At 37.4% G+C, this 17,334-nt stretch overlaps 1 protein-coding gene across 1 annotated transcript in view; it reads right to left on the bottom strand.

Moving 5' to 3' along the window:
• The window catches only part of LOC307179823 (A disintegrin and metallopeptidase domain 3-like), a 110,555-nt gene that overhangs the window by 68,620 nt on the left and 24,601 nt on the right, over window positions 1-17,334 (bottom strand). The window contains 1 exon segment of the mRNA XM_079909476.1: window positions 8,632-8,809. Within this exon segment, the coding sequence (XP_079765602.1) occupies window positions 8,632-8,809 (178 nt within the window).

Raw genomic sequence — 17,334 nt, 5'->3', positions numbered from 1 at the left:
AGAAGCTTTCACCTTATATTCTTGAGAATTAGAATCCTCAAAAAAGTTACTGAAATGAGGGAGAATCCTTGTTCCTTCCTCTGAAAACCTTCCTCTTGGTCCCTCACCCCAACCTTCAAGCTAAACAAATTCCCATCAACTTTCCCCCTAACGTTACCTCTATTTTGTCATCATTTTTGTACTTGTAATTATTTATATTAACTTTATTGTGGCCTACCCTCAATAAAATGCATCTATTTTAAGAATAAAGTTACATGAACTGGTAGCAATATTTACACCCATGCAACCATTTCCATCACTAAAATAAATAATGTTTCCATCACCCTCTTCCAAGTTAATAGCCTACAAGTCTCAAGGCAACCAGTGATCTGCTTTCTCTCACCATAGGTTACAATAACTTACCCTAGAATTTCACACAAATGGAATCATATTGCATGTCTTCTTCTATATCTGGCTTCTTTCACTCAGCACACATCTGTGTTGCTGTGATTATTAGTGATCCATTTGTTTTTATTGCTATGAAGTGTGCCATTTTAGAAACACAAAACAGTTTGTTTATACATTAACTGTTGATGATCCTTTGGATTATTTAATCATCTTAGCTATTGTAAATATAGTGGCTATGAATATCCATGTACAGGTCTTTGGGCAGTTATAGTCTTTCATTCTTTCTTGGTTACTTAGAATTGGAAAACCTGATCCACATGATACTTGTATATGTGTAAAGTAGTACAAAAGTTCCAGATTACTTTCTAAAGTAGTTTGATCATTCTGCTTTTTCTCCAAGAACTAATAAGAATGTCAATTGCTCCACATTCTTGCCTGTATTTGGTATTCTCAATCTTTTGCATTGCATGCATTCTTGTCAGTCTGTACCGAGATCTCACTGAGGTTTTAATTCGCAGTTCTTGGGTGATTAATGATGTTGAACATCTCTTCACAGGCTTATGGCTCATTAATGTGGTTTCTCCAAGTCCCCTACTAGAAATTTTATGTTTAGCCTTGACTATGCTCTAATTCATGTTTTTGGAAGAAGGGTCAATTCCCATTTTATTCCACGTGGAAATCCAATCTTCTTGCATCATTTGATGAAGAGATCATTCTTTACTTTTCAAAGGCCTTAGCACCTTTGTGGATAATAATTTTGGCAAGAGCACTTGGGTCTACTTCTCATCTATTGTGCTCCACTGTCCTATACGCCTACCCTTATACCAAAAACACAATATGTTTCTCCACAGCAGGGGTCAGCAAAAGACGGCCCATGGTATGACCACCTGTCTGTAAAAAAATATTTTATTGGAACACAGCCACCCCCATTTGTTTATAGTTTGTCTATGCTGATTTCACGCTGCAAAGGGTGAGTGAAGTAGCTGCGACAGAACATATGCCCCACAAGCCTGAAATATTTACTATCTGGACGCTTAAGAAAAAGCAATGTAAGTCCTTCACCTTGTTCTTTTTTTCAATTTTCAAAACTCTTTGACTCTTCTAGGTATTTGCATCTCCTTATGAATTTGAGAATCAATTTCTACAAAATGTCTCTGGAATTTTGATTGGGATTACACTGAATCTACAGATCAATTTGGGGAAAATGAATATCTTATCTTTCTTTTTCCCTGTGACTTTGCTAGACTCTCTTAATTAGTCCGGATTGCCTTAATGGAGGTTCTTTAGGACTTTCTATGTAGAGAGTTAGATCACTAAAGAAATAGGGTTATTTTTCCTTTCAAAAATTTATACCCTTTATTATTATTCTTTGTCCTTTTGCACTACCTAAGAACTCTAGTAAAATGTTGACTGGAAGTAGTGAAGGCAAACAGCCTTGCATTATCCCTAATCTCAGGGGTGGTTTTCTTCCATTTGGGGCTATAACAACTATACCATAGACTAGGTGGCTTAAACCACAAACATGTATTTCTGACATTTCTAGAGGCTGGAAACTTCAAGATCAACACACCAGGAGATGTGATGGCTGGTGACACCACTCTTCCTACTTTGCAGATCTCCTGTACACTCATGTGATGGAGAGCAGAGAGAGGGATCCCGTGCCTCTTCCTTTTTGTATAAGAGCATTAATCCCACCATGAGGGCCCCACCCTCATACATAATCTAACCCTAATTACTTTCCAAAGGCTTCAACTCCTAATACCGTCCTATTGAAAGTTAAGGTTTCAAAACATGAATTTTGGGGGAACACAAGCCTGCAGTCCATAACAGGAGCAAAGCATTCAGTTATTTACATTCTTTACGTTAGCTGTGGATGCTAATAGATGCTCTTTATGAGATCAAGGAAGTTTTCTATTCCTACTATTTACCATGAATGTGTACTGAATATTGCCAAATGGTATTTCTGAAACTATTGCCATGATTCTGTGGTTTTCTACCAAAATCTGTTAAATTCATTCAGTTCCTGTTTTCTTTACTGACTTATGTAATATTGTCTCAAAGTCTTCGAAAAAGCACACGTTTTTGGAGTATAATGGCAACTTGACTGGAAAACAAATTGCTGGGATATTGTGTACCTCCCTGGAGAAGCCATTTTCTCTACTCCCTAGTTAGACATTCTGACTATCTTACAAGCACTACATTTTGGCAAAGGCTAATTCCAGTCTGAGTTTTTCTACCTTTGTCGGTGACTTTCTTTGAGGCCAAGATGCCTATAGCATTATTCATTATTTATTGATAAAGTCCAAAATACATTGTATCTTGGTGTCACTGGTTTTCATAAGGATTTTTTGTAATTTGAAAATTTTCAAGTTCAGGACCTCTTTATTTCAACAGAGTTTTCTTCCTTCATAAGTTGGAATACTTTGGTTGTGATTTTATTCATGAATGACAATATTGATTATCCTGAGTTTCCATTAGCAATCTTTCACACTCTATTAGTCAGGGTTCCCCAGAGAAACAGAACCAATAGTATATGTGTGTATATTTATACATTTCATATACTTATTATAATTAGATGTATTACAAGTAATTGGGTCATATGGTTATGGAGGCTGGCTGGTTAGCGGGATGGAGACATGGAGAGAGTTGATGCTCCAGTTCCAGTTGGCTAGAGAGTCCTGTCTTACTCAGGGGAAGTTACATCCTTTTCTTATATTCAGGACTTCAACCTATTGGATGAGGTCTACCCACATTCTGGAGGACCATCTGCTTTACACAAACTCCACTGATATAGTTCTTAATCTTATCAAAAACACCCTCACAGAAACACCCAGAAAATATGACTAACCATCTGGGCACTGTGGCCCAGGGAAGTTGATACATAAAATTAACCATTACACAGTTTTGGTTTTCTCTGCCATCATTTTTATGTCATTGCTTTCTCTATTTCTTTAACCCTGACTATAACATCACCTTGGGGTTTTAGCACAGTGTCTATTCTGTTATTCACTCGTTCTATTGTCAATGTCTTTCATTTTAAAAATGGCTTTATTTTTCTCTTACGTTTATTTCTTGAGCACCTCCAGGATCTTTAATAAACAGACTGTGTAAGGGTAGACATGTGAGTGCTAAAGAACGTTATCTCTGGGGTTGTATTATTTAGGTTAGAATTTTAAAGCTGTAACTTACTGGAGGATTTCCTAGGATAATGATTTAAACTCTCTAGGTCTCTGCTTCCTATCTGAAGAGAGGGACAATGGTCCTCACTCTCAGAACTGTAGAAAGAACTGGAAAGACAGGGTATACTGTAAAGCTCTTAAAACAATAGGTGGCACCTGTGAGGCAGACCATGAATATATAACAACATCAATATGGTTTTTTAACTCACTTTGGATACTGTATATGTCTTATATGCTATATTTCTATTCATTCTTATGCCTCATGTTTATTCCTTTTGGAGTCTTCTTCTTTTAGAATACATTCATTTCTTTTGTGTCAAACTTTTATTGAACAAATGGTGGGGATAGGTGACTTATACTATAATTCAGCAGTCCCCAACCTTTTTGGCACCAGGGACTGGTTTCATGGAAGACAAGCTTTCCATGGACTGGGGTGTGGGGATGGTTTCAGATGATTCAAGCACATTGCATTTATTATGCACTTTATTTCTGTTATTATTCCTTTGTAATATATAATGAAATAATCATACAACTCACTAGAATGCAGAATCAGTGGGAGCCCTGAGCTTGTTTTCACTTGCCACTCACTGATCGGGTTTTGGTATGAGTCTACAAGCAACTGATTTATGATGGTCTCTGTGCCGTCAAACCTCTCTGCTAGTGATAATCTGTATTTGCAGCTGCTCCCCAGCGCTAGCATCACCACCTCAGCTCCTCCTCAGATCATCAGGCATTAGATTCTCATAAGGAGCGCGCAACCTAGATCCCTCCCTCGCATGTGCAGTTCACAGTAGGGTTTGCACTCCTATGAGAATCTGATGTCACCACCAATATGACAGGAGGAGGAGCTCAGGCAGAAATGTGAGCGATGGGGAGCGGCTGTAAATACAGATGGAGCTTCGCTTACTCGCTGCTCACCGCCTGCTGTGTGGCTCCATTCCTAAAAGGCCATGGACCAGTAATGGCCCGGCAGTTGCTATACTTGCTTTATAAGAAATGGCCAGTTATCCAAGAATGATGTTTGCTCCTTCTCCAAGAGAGAAGTCTGTGAGAGATAGCTGTCCAGGGCCAGCAGCATCAAGGAGGGGATGATATAGACACTCTTTTCCCTTAACTCCTGTCTAGATTCAAAAACTAGTGGGGGACAGTTTGGGGCCCCGTGTTGAAGCTAGAAAGGGAAACAACCAGCAGTTTCATCCACCTCGGTCTTTGCCTGAGCAAAGCACATATGTGATGTTAAGCCACTGACAGTCGGGAATTGGTTGCTTCAAAATCTAGTGGTATTTGACCTAATAGTGGTTCTCAAGAGGAATACAGTTTGAGGAAGCATACATAGTTGTTCCATCTTTTGATCTGACTGAAAGTTCACTGTATTTGGCAACTACCCCTTATGAATTTGGTTGTGATTGTGGCTGGCTATTATTTTCATTCGGGATGAGATTAGAGTCTCTTTTTTTAAAAAGTGTGGTTCGTTTCACGCATTAGGAAGGACAATTCACAATAGGGAGGAAAGAAATGGCTTCAACCAAAAAAAAATCTCAATTTTATAGTTCTGACTGGGTATAGAATTATAGGCTGGAAATCACTTTTCCTCCTTTTAAGTAACTGTTGTATTGCCTTTCAACCTCCAATATTGCTGCTAGGTAAGACCATGCCATTCTGCATCTTCTTTATATATAAAAAGCCAGATTTTTTTAAATATTGGTCCAGAACCTCCACTTAAATCATTCTGAGAATTTTTTGTGGATTGTTTTGTGATTTATTCAACACAATTTTCTATGTTTATTTGTACCAGAACTCAGATTGCATCACCCATATTGTTATTTTAATTGAATTTCTTCTCTCTCAAATTTCCCTGTCGTTTTTGTTTATATTTTAGTTTTTGTGTGATTTCTGGAATTTTATCTTGTGAACTTTCTTTTGAGCTTTTACATAGGTTCAGCATGCTTTTACCTTCCAGGAACTGTTATCTGCTGAGTGTTATTTTTTCAATAGCACTCTGTTCTTATTTTGGGGTGAAATATTTTCTCCTACCTCTCTGAGGATATTGTCATTTTGTTTTCTTCACTCTCTCTATTCCTTGGGACCTCAGGCTTTAGCACTTTGAATTTTTCCATGTCTCTATCTACCATATTCAATTGTTTCATCACATGTCTAGTGCCCCTTCATATCAGGCATCGAGCATCTGACAGCTTATTCCAACATCTATGACCACATACGGAGCTTATGGCCTGCTGTCTTCACAGAGAGTAAATTGTCTGGGTTGTTTGCTGGGAACACCCTGCTGTCAACATGGTTAGTTTTGATTTTTTTGGGTGGTTTCATTCCCTCCTGGGTTCTAATGAACATCTTGGATTGTGTAAACCTGTTTCCCAATATCTAGTGTGCCAAGTTTAATTTACAACAGAAACAATCGATTAGGAGAGGAAATCAGGTTTTATACATATTTATACAGCTTATTTTCAACCACTTCTCTTCCTAGGCCCACCCTTAATATCATTTCCTAAGGTATTCGGACTTGCAGTTCCAAAAACATTTGAGTAGTTCTGTAGTGTGTATCAAGTTTCCTATAGTTGTCAGTTAAGGATTCAGCTTTTTAGTGGCTGAATCAGCTGTCTATCTGCTATTCAACTTCCAGTGTTATTACTATTCTTCTGTTCTGTTTGTGTGTGTATGTTAATGCCATGTTAAAAACTCCTTTTCGCTTTAGTGGGGTTTAAGGAAGGGGCAGGGTAAGTGCATGTGTCCAATATGTCTTTAACAGGTAAGCCCTTTATGTATTTTGTTTGTTCTACTTTTCACTGGTTATCATGAAGGCCTTCACCTTGATTATGAGTTTATTTGTGTTTCCTCTCATAACTGTCCAAACATGCCTAAAATATAAGATTTTATTTTATTTTTCTCTCTCTCTTTAAAGTATCTGTTATATTGAAGATACTCACTTTGTCTATTTGTGCTTGTAAAACATGCTTGGGAAAACATGCTTCTCTAAAGCTATAGATTTAAGCCTATCAAATTCAGGGTGAAAAGCAATCATTTAATTCACAAACATGTCAGTACCCATTCTTTCCATTCATTCCTGCAGTGATATCCCTGGCTTCCTCTAGGTTCTGAACTTTCAGTCTCTTTTATTTCATTATTGCATTTTGTTTTGTATCCAAACTTTCCATAATTAGTCCCAGTTACCTTGCTTTACTACATTAGAAACTAGAGAGAGCAAATGTTAATAGTAGTAGTAGCGATATTTATTGATCACTTATTTTTCCCATATATGCTAAGTCATTTTCAATTATAAATTTATGGAATCTTTAAAATATTTGTGTGAGTTAGGGATTATTTTTATTATTGGATTTTTACAGATGAGAACATTTAAACACAGAAGGATGATGTTACTCGGCCAAATTCTTGTGGCTACAGCCTGACCGACCTGAACTTCAAGCTAAGGCAGCTGGAACTGTATGCTATCTCTGTCTCTTCCCATCCCTCTCTTATTGCTGAGTCACTGGAGGGGGATGGCTTCCAGTGCAGTGCTCTTTGTCTTTCCCAAAGCATGTCAATCCCTTCAGGTTTGCCCACTGCCACAGAAGAGTATTCATGGAATCCTTTAAAGTTATCCAATTTACTGCATGTGACACTGCTCTATTTCAGTTATGAAAATGGTCTGCAACTGTGTCCAGTGTTGTACTGCAATATGCAGATGGCATAGGGTTAGGGGTCACATCTCAGTTCCATTAAAAATGAAATTTTCATTTCTATACATGATTATATTTTATCATTTTTATGACTTTCTGAAAGGGCAATTTTACTAATCTGTATTTGTACCAACATCTTTGGCAAAATAAATAAAAGCATATTAAAGCAACAGTGAGATGGAGATCATCAAAAATTAAATTCAAGTTTCATTCATTACGATTTTGTTCTGCTTCTCTAAACAGGATATCTAATTTTCATGAGAATATGTGGACAGAGATTCATTTCCTTAACCACTGATGGCAAAATGTAAAGTTGTGCAATCACTCTTAAGGAGGAATTTAGTATGTATATATATATCTAAAAAACTTTGGAAATATGCCTATTCTTAGATATAGGTATTTATAAAAAAAAGTGTGACTGCTCAAAAATTTGATACATTACTGCTGTTCATTTCTGGATTAAAGTAAAAATACAAATATGCAGAATATGCCATAATTTTGTAAAGTAGATATTTTAAGTTTATATATATATATGTATAGCATGAAAATATATATATTATATATTGTATATATATATTATATATATATGTATTTCATGAAAAAGCATGAAAGAGTACAAATTAAAATAATTGCCCTGAATTCCATACAACATTTTCTCTAGAAAACAGTATTATGGTCATTTCTTATTTTCCTTATGCATACATTTAATTTTAAATCAACATTAACTAATGTTAATTTAAAATAATAATAAATGTAACATAATTTAATGATAAGAGAAAATGTGCATTATCCTCTTAACAGCAATTTTAAGGGGAAATTTCAAAGAAGCATATATGATTAGATAATTTTTTGTTAAATAAATCTTCTTTTATAAATCAACCTTTATAACTAGATACAGTAAAAGAATTAGAACAAATACTCCAAAGTTCTAAGAGCACTATATCTAGACAATGACATTTCAGATGATTTCTTGCCTCTTTTCTACTTTTACCTTTTCTATCAAAATAACACTTTCTTACAAAGAAAAAAAATGCACTGGAAAAACTGATGACAGAGTCAGAATCAGCAAATTTGAGTATCATTGTATTATTAGGTTGCAAATTCAGTAACAGTGCAACTGTGCATATATGCATAAGAATACTTGCAATTAAGTATATGGGAGAATATTGATTTTTGGATTATATGTTTATATCTATTACATTTTTAAATATTATATGACTAAACAGAAAATACTTTAAATAAATACCTTACAAGAGAAGGTTTATTTATCATCAACATCAGTTTAAATTTGTTTTCCAAATGTAACAAATTTCAACGTGAATACGTTTATCAAAAGTTGCACAAATGAAGATCCCATAAAAGGGGTTACTTACTTCTGATTTCACAAGAATTTTGTAGGACTGATCTGCCAATTGGGTTGTAGAATTATTTCCTGCTATGGGGGGAAAATCAATTTCATTATCCTTTATCTGATAAAGCATATGTTCATATGTAGCTGAAGATTCCAATGGTTGAATTCCGTAACTGACATTCTCCAACTGCAATAATCCCCTGAATATTTAAATACATAAAAAGAAATTTAAAACATAGATTTCTCAATGATAAACATAAATCAATATTAAGTGAAAACATTATATAGAAATTTGATAGTGGCCTTTGTTGTCTAATATCTAAGAATCATCCCATCTTCCTTGGATTAACATTTAAACCCAATTTTCTACCTTCTTCTATCTATTACAGCATTTAGGAGTCATTGCAATTGTAGTGTGCCTCAGTAATGTGGATATTTCTTATACTAGTGGCAGCTTTTTCTGAATAAATTTTATAACTGCAAGCCTGGGAGAGAGACAAAGCAAATAGGGAAAATGATAAGACAAGCAGGCCAAGATAGCAGATGAGAAGACACATAATGAAAGTGTCTATTTTCTGTGTCTTCCATCTATCCTTCGAGAATATTCTAAAAGTAAAAGGGTACACAAGATTTCAGTTATGTACATCTCTGGAATATGCCATTACTTGAGTCCAGAGCAGGTGCTAAGTGTCACAACCGAATTTGCAATCTCTGTGGCATATCCTTGATAAAAGCAATGGCCCTAAACAGGAGTAATATAAAGATACATTTGTAATGATTAGAACATAAAGTGTTTGGTCTTATCCTTACTTCCTGGACATCTTCAAACATTCACAATTAGGCATTCCATAGTGTTATTCACCAGATATTCCACTTCCTTCTTATCTACCTACAATCTTTTCCACTTGACCCTCTTCTGCCTATAAATAATCACAACTCCTATCCTCCCCCATATGATTTTTGCTATAATTCTAAATTTTTGATAAACAACTTTCTGATCTGCATCTTGTCTTTCTCAGCCCCATTTCTTGAATATATAGTCTATGAATGCTACCTCAATGTAATTAACAGCATTACTTTGACTTCCACTGTGAACATTTCGTTTGTTTTTTCTAAGTTAGCCCAAAATATCTTAACTGACATTTCCTCACTATTTTCTCTCTAATATCTCACCATGTTGATCATCCTTAGTTCAAACTCTCCTCTCAATGGACTTTCACAACATTAGTCTTCCCAGCTTCTCCCCGGATGTTTTCTTTCAGTGAATATTCCCTTCTCTTCCCTAAGAAATCTGTTGATATCTAGAATCAGTCCTGTTCCTCTGCTAATCCTGGGCTATGAAAACATTAGTATCATCACATTCTCTTGCATGAAAGTGTTTATACGTCATTAGAGCCCAGACTTACATCTCCATCAGTAACCATTCACTCGTCTCAATACTAGGATTACCTCCTATCTCCCACCCATGGACAGTGGCAGAGCATACCCTGCTCCACACCAGGCAGCAGCAGTAGCCATTTCTGCCTTCACTGGTGCCAGCAAACTATGCCACAAGCCTTCACGAAGATGTAGAATGCAAACCAGGTCCCAACCCTAACCTGCAGAAGACAGCATCTCAGTTTCTGCAGCTCCTGGCCTTGTACTGATAAGAGAAAATGATCCTCACGAGATACTTCTCAAACCCCCCAACTCTAAGCAGCAAAAAGTGACTGAGATAAAAAATTTCCCCACTCAGGGGCACTAGCAGAGGCAGAGTGAGAAGCATACCAATATCCAGTGGCTGGGAAACTGCCAGAGGACATACTCTCTCTTCTATGGGTCCTTCATCACCCAGCATCACCTAGCAATACAAGGTGGCCCAGGAAAGAACCTTGTCCTGCTATGGGTTGCACCGGCAGAAAGCCAGTGAGCTCCAGCAGAGCCAGAAGAATGAAACAAAACAGAATAATATTGAAAGCCCCAAGAAAGCTAAATGGTCACTGGAACAACAGACCACACTAAATCTGAACTTAAACTGGCTGACAGACTTCAACAATAGAAGATTTCAATGTCAAAGATACAATAGAAAACTACACACTATACAAAGAACCAAGAATATCACAACATAGTGGGAGAAAACAACCCAGTGATGCCAATATTGAGATGAGTCACATGTATCTGGAACTATCGGATGGATTTTAAAGCAGCTGTGATAATACTCGTTCAATGCACAATCAAAAATTACCCTGAAACAACTGAAAGAACAGAAATATCAGAAAAGAAATAGAAACCATTAAAAAGAACAAATAAAAATATTAGAAGTGAAAAATATAATAAACAAACAAACAAAACAATGCATACTGGATAGGCTCAAAAGTAGAGTGGAGATGACAAGGGATAGAATCAATGAACTTGAGAAAGATCAGTAGAATTCACTCAATATATAAAACCCAGAAAAATGAGTTAAGAAAGTGAATAGAGCCTCAAGGACATGTGGAACATTCCCCAAAATTTTAAAATACATGTCAGGATCCAATAAGGAGAGCAGAAAGAATGTAGGGCAGAAAAAAATCCAAAGAAATAAAGGCTGAATGCTGGTTGGAAAGAAGTTGGTTTAGAAAACCCTGGACCTTCCATCTCCCAACAAATACACCAAGTGAGTAGCAATTCATGGACCAATTTCCTTTGTGAGAAATCAGGAGTTAATTGACAGGCTCATGCACACCTTTAGAGGATGCAAAATCAGATGCACCAAAGCCAGGAGGGAGATTTGGGGTGCCCTTTCACCAGAGACTCTACCCCAGAGTACTGCCATAAGATCACGAAGAGACCCTATAGCTCCCAGATTCACCCAGGAGAAGAGAGGGTGTTGTTCAAGCATCCAGTGCCCCGGCGTTTTCGAGGGGAACGAACACCCAAGGAACAGTTTTACCAGACCCAGGGCTCTGATTGGTTCAGGGCAGTCTAGCCACCCAAACCACAGTGGAGGTGGTGGCTTGATTCCCTCCTCAGCTTGCCCAAACTCAACACAGAGTGAGGGGATGAAAAATCCCACCTCTCTGCTTCCCCTGGGGAGGTAATAGTGGATCGACTGAAGGCAGTGTTCCCACTTCGCCGGTTCTGCCCCAAGAGCCAGCACTTGTCTCACCAATCCTGGAGCACTGATGGCTCGCCCACAGTCTAGCTGTCGGAGGGAGAACAGGGGCGGCAGCCTGGGATGACAGACAACAATGATCGTCCCTACTGCCCAGCAGAAACAGAGCAGAAAAAACCACAGCGGCTTGCTTCTACCTGGAGAGAGAAACTGCTGGTAGAGGACCCCCAAGTCATTGCAAATCACTGGCCGGACTGATCTGTGGGTGTTTCCTTCTGCACATGGCCAGTCATGAAGACTGGGTGATGTGACTGCTTTGTCTAATGAGCAGACACCAAAACAGAGTGTCGAGTGAAATGAGTCATAAGGAAAAGACATTTTGAATAAAGGAACAAGACATAGACCGAAACTGACACTAGTGAAATGACATTAAATAACCTGCCTAATGAAAAATTTAAAATAACTCCCATAAAGATGCTCAATGAAGTTGGGAGAACAATGCATGAACCAAGTGAGAAATTCAGAAAAGAGATACAAAGTATTAAAAGTACCAAACAGAAATCGTGGAACTGTCAAATAATAACTGAACTGAAAAAATTCACCAGAAGGGTTCAACAGCAGATTAGATCAAGCAGGAGAAAGACTTAACTCAAAGACGGTTCAAAGGAGCAAAAAGAAGACAGTGAATAAGTGATAAAATCTTACAGGACCTATGGAACACAAACAAAAGGAACAATACACAAAGTAGGGGGGGGTCCCAGAAGGAAAAGAGGGAGCAAGAAAGAATGATTACGTGAAGCAGTAGCGATGTTAGCTAACACGATGACAGTAATCATATTGTAATATGTAAATGGATCAAATCAACACATTGTACACCTTAAACCTATACACTGTTCTATGTCGATTGTATTTCAGTTAAAAAAACAGGAAGCACTTTCAATACATATTGGCTGAAAACTTTCCAAACTTACAGAAGGAAATTGATATCCATGCCAAGAAGATAAAAAATCACCAAATAAAATGTCCCCAAAGAAATCCACACTGAGGTATATTGCAATCGAAATGTCAAAAGTCAAAAGTAGAGAGGGAATTTTGAAAGCAACAGAAGAAAAGTGACTTATGTGTAATGAAACACCCTTAAGACTTTCAGTGGATTTTTTAGCAGAAGCCTTGCAAGCCAGAAGAGACTGAGATGATATATTCAAAGTGTTGAGAGAGGAAAAAAAAAGTTGACTAAATATCTTATACACTGCAAAACTACAGAAATGAAAAAGAGACTTCTGGTTTCTGGTTCTCCATGTCAGAAGGTTGGATGTTGCCATTCCATCCTGACAACAAGAGGCAGTGGAACAGACTTAAAACTCAACAGCTCTTCCTGGATGTGTAAAAGAAGGGAGGACACAGTGCAAAGCGCGGCCCTCAGGATGGGAGAGGGCACATGGGGAGGCACAGCTCACTGGAGCAGAGAATCAGTAGTGCAAAGTGCTGCTGGAACCAGTGTCAGGGCAGGAAAACCTGACTGTGATTGATGAAAGGCTTCAAGATCAGTGCGGACAATTCTGAGAAATAAAAACTCCAGAGAACCCATGAATGGACCCCCAAAATACTGTGAGATTTACCTTCAAGAGTTTCACCAAGGTGTCACAGCTAATATCAGAGAAAAAGTCCTTGTGCCTCCGGCAAGGGGAGCGGGAAAGGACTCAATCTGAAATACATCAGTGCACTCTGTTCTTCTTCACAGGGCCTGCCTTCAGGGGAAACTACCTAGATAGAGATGAACTGGCTGGGGTATTATCAGAGCCTAACTGACCTCAGGAAAGGAAATACCCAAATCCAGCCCACTCTAGCCATTCTGTCGCACTTGCGGAAAAAACAAAAACAAACCACCAAGAAACACTTTTGTTCATAGCCCTGATGCATAGGCTCACTAAAAAACTGAGACTTAATCACAGGACTATAAAACACTTTCTCTCACCCCACACCTCACTCACCACCACATTACTAAAGGCATATTTACAGCAGTTACGATACCCTAGATATAGAAACAATCTAAGTGTCCAAGAGTGAATGAGTGGATAAAGAAAATGTAAGATACGTATCCTATATGTGAGACAACCAATGACATATGATATACATCACACATATGAATGAATATTATTCACCCATGTGTGAGAAGGATTAGTCTGGAGAACATTATACTAAGTGAAAATAGCCAGACAGAGAAATAGAAACACTTCATGATCTCACTTACTTGTGGAATCTTACAACAAAAAGGTAAATTCCTTGAAACAGAGGAGAATGATGGTTACCAGGGGCTGGATAGGGGAGACAAGGAGATGCCCTCAAAGGGTACAAGCCTTCACTTACAAGATGAAAAAGCTCTGGCAATCTAATATACAGCATGGCGACTATAGTTAACATAGTTACATACTGTGTTATACACTTGAATATTCCCTTAACAACCTTAAGTGTTCTTACCACAATAAAGGTCACCATATGAGGTGATGTATGTATTAATAACCTGATTGCAGTGACCATTTTACAGAGAATAAAAATGTGAATTAATCATGTTGTATTTTAGATATATAAAAACTTATCTGTAAATGTCACCTAATAAAGCTGAAAAATAAAAAAGAAATATTAAAAATTTTAAGAATGGAAGCATCAATGAGATAGGTTTGGTCAAAATCTAGAGCACTGGCAACAGATGCTGGCATGTTTGTGGAGAAACAGAACACTCATTCATTACTGGTGGGAATGCGAAATGGTAGAGATAGCCAGTCGAGACAACCTGGGGATATTTCACAAAACTAAACATACTCTTACAATCCAATCCAGCCAGCAATCACACTCCTTGGTATCTACCCAAAGGAGCTGAAAACTGAAACCCACACAAAAACCCTGCGAATGTACATTTTATAGCAACTTTTTCAACACTGTCAAAAATTGGAATCAACCAAGATGTCTTTAAGTAGGTGAAAGGATTCATAAACTGTAGTGCATCCAAATCATGGATTACTATTCAGTGGGAAAAAGAAATTAGCTATTAAGCCACGCCAATACTTGGAGGAACATTGAATGCATATTACTAAGTGAAAGAAACCAACCTGAACGGCTGCATATTGTATGATTCCAACGACATAACAATTTGGAAAAGGCAAAACTATGGAGAAAGTTAAACGTTGCCCAGGGTTACAGTGGCAATGAACGATGAATAGGCTGAACACAGAGGATTTTTAGGGCACTTAAAATACTCTCTATGATACTACAGCGATGGATACATGTCATTATATGTTCGTGCCGTCCCACAGAATATACAAAACCAAAAGTGAACTGAAATGTGAACCATGCACTTTGGGTGATTATAGTGTGCCCACATAGGTTCCTCAATTGTAACAAATCTACCACTGTGCTTGGGGGAGTTTATTAAACACAGGAGCTATGCGTAGGTGGCCCCAGAGGATATTTGGAAAACTCTATACCATTGTCTTAATTTTGCTGGCAACCTAAAACTGCTCCCCCCGCCAAAAAAAAAATCTTAAGAAATGGAGAGATAAAGACTTTTCCAGACAAAAGCTGAAGTATTTCTCACCACTATATCTGCATTACAAGAAATACAAATGAGAATTCATCACTTTGAAATGAAAGGGTGCTAAAGAGCAACATGAGAGCAAAAGAAAAGAATGAAAGTCATTGGGAAAGGTAAATGTATAGGAAATTTCAAATAGTATATTACTGTATCGGTAGTGATCAAATCACTTTTAATTCTAAAATAAAAGTTAAGAGACAATAGTATATAAAAATAACTGTAACTAAAATCATGTTAAAAGTTACACAATATGCAATAATGTAAACTGTGATACCGATAACATAAAATGTAATGAGGGGGATTAGTAAAATTGACTTTTTATATGCTATTGAGGTTTTTACCAGCTTAAAGTACACTGTTATAGCTGTATGATATTTCATGTAAGCCCCATGGTAACCAAAATGAAAATATCAGTAAAGGTTACATAACAGAAAAAGACAAAGAAATCAATACACATGGAACCAAAAAAAAAAAAAATCAATGAAACACAAGAAAAGACAGCGAGAGGAAAAGACAGACAAAAGAACTACAATCAATCAATCAATCAAACAAGTAACAAAAAGGCATTAGTAAATAACTTCCCTATCAATAATCACTTCAAATGTAAATGTTTAGACTCCACAAACAAAAGATGTCAAGTGGCTGAAAGCGGGGTGGGGGGGGGCAGGTTTCAACTCTATACTGTCTGCAGGAATTTCACTTTAAATTGAAGGACATATAGCGGCTGAAGTTCAAGGGATGGAAAATATTCCAAACAAATGGCAACAGAAAGAGAGCAGGTGTTTTAATTGGGAAGAACACGTCTGACTCCATATTAGATCTGTTCCTTTTACTTTAACCTTTGTGTTCTTTTGCCTGGGCTTAGTCATGCTGGCTCTGCACCTTTTGTAAAAGAATGTTGCCTATGGCTTGAAATGTACAGGACAGCCTGACTGTGACCTGACCTGAACAGAGAATAACATTTGTCTTGTTGGAGGTTTACAGGAACATCGTGACCTGACATACATGGACGCTGCAAGAACATTGAATCCAACACCAAGAAGTCTGCAGCAACTAACTACACCCCTCCCTCAGCTTGCCTTTAAAAGTGCTTTGCTGACAGCCTTTGGGAAATTCAGGCTTTTTAAGGCAGGAGCCACCCGTCTCCTTACACGGCCCTGCAATAAACCTTTCTCTGCTCCAAACTCCGACGTTTCGGTATAGTTTGGCCTACTGTGTGTCGGGCACAGGTCTAGCTATACTTACATCAGACAGAATAGACATAAAGTCAAGACAGTCACAGGAGTCAAAGATGGACATTTTATAATGATTAAAGGGCTAGTCCACCGGGGAAAGATAACCATTATAAATATATACACCCTCAGCATTAGAGAATCTAAATATACCCACAGCAAACACTGACAGAATCTGAGGAGAGATACAGACAGCAATACAATAAGAGAAGGGGACTTCGATACCACACTTTCAGTAATGGGTAGAGGAAGCAGACAGGAGATGAGTAAGAAATAAAAAAGAGGACTTAAATAACATTATAGCCAAAATCTACCCAGCAGCTACATACAGAACATTCCCCTCAAAAGCAGCAGAATATACATTCTTCTCAAGTGGACACAAGCTTTCCCCACAATAGATTATATGTTTGGTCACAAAGCAACTCTTAACAAATTTAAGAAGATTTAAATCATACAACGTGTCCTTTCTGAACACGTTTTGGAATGAAACTAGAAAGGAATAGCAGAAGGATAAGTAAAAAATCCACAGCTATGTGGAAATTAACAACATACTTTTGATCAACAATTGAATCAAATAAAAGAATCAAAAAGGAAATTTAAAATAGCTTGAGACAAATGAAACAGAAAACACAACATACCAAAATTTATCGCATCCAGTGAAAGTGGAGGAAAGAGGTAAATGTATAGCTACAAACAAAATACATCAAAAAGACCTCAAATTAATAAACTAACTTCACATCTCAAAGAACTAACAGAAGAACAAAGAAAGCTCAAAGGAGCAAAAAGAACATAACAAAGAATAGACCAGGAATAAAGTGATAATAAGTGGAA

The sequence above is a fragment of the Stenella coeruleoalba genome (assembly GCF_951394435.1).
Source record: "Stenella coeruleoalba genome assembly, chromosome: 21".
In the NCBI taxonomy this organism is placed as follows: Eukaryota; Metazoa; Chordata; class Mammalia; order Artiodactyla; family Delphinidae; genus Stenella; species Stenella coeruleoalba.
Note: the sequence above shows the minus strand (reverse complement) of the source record. Positions and strands in the feature narration are given on the sequence as shown.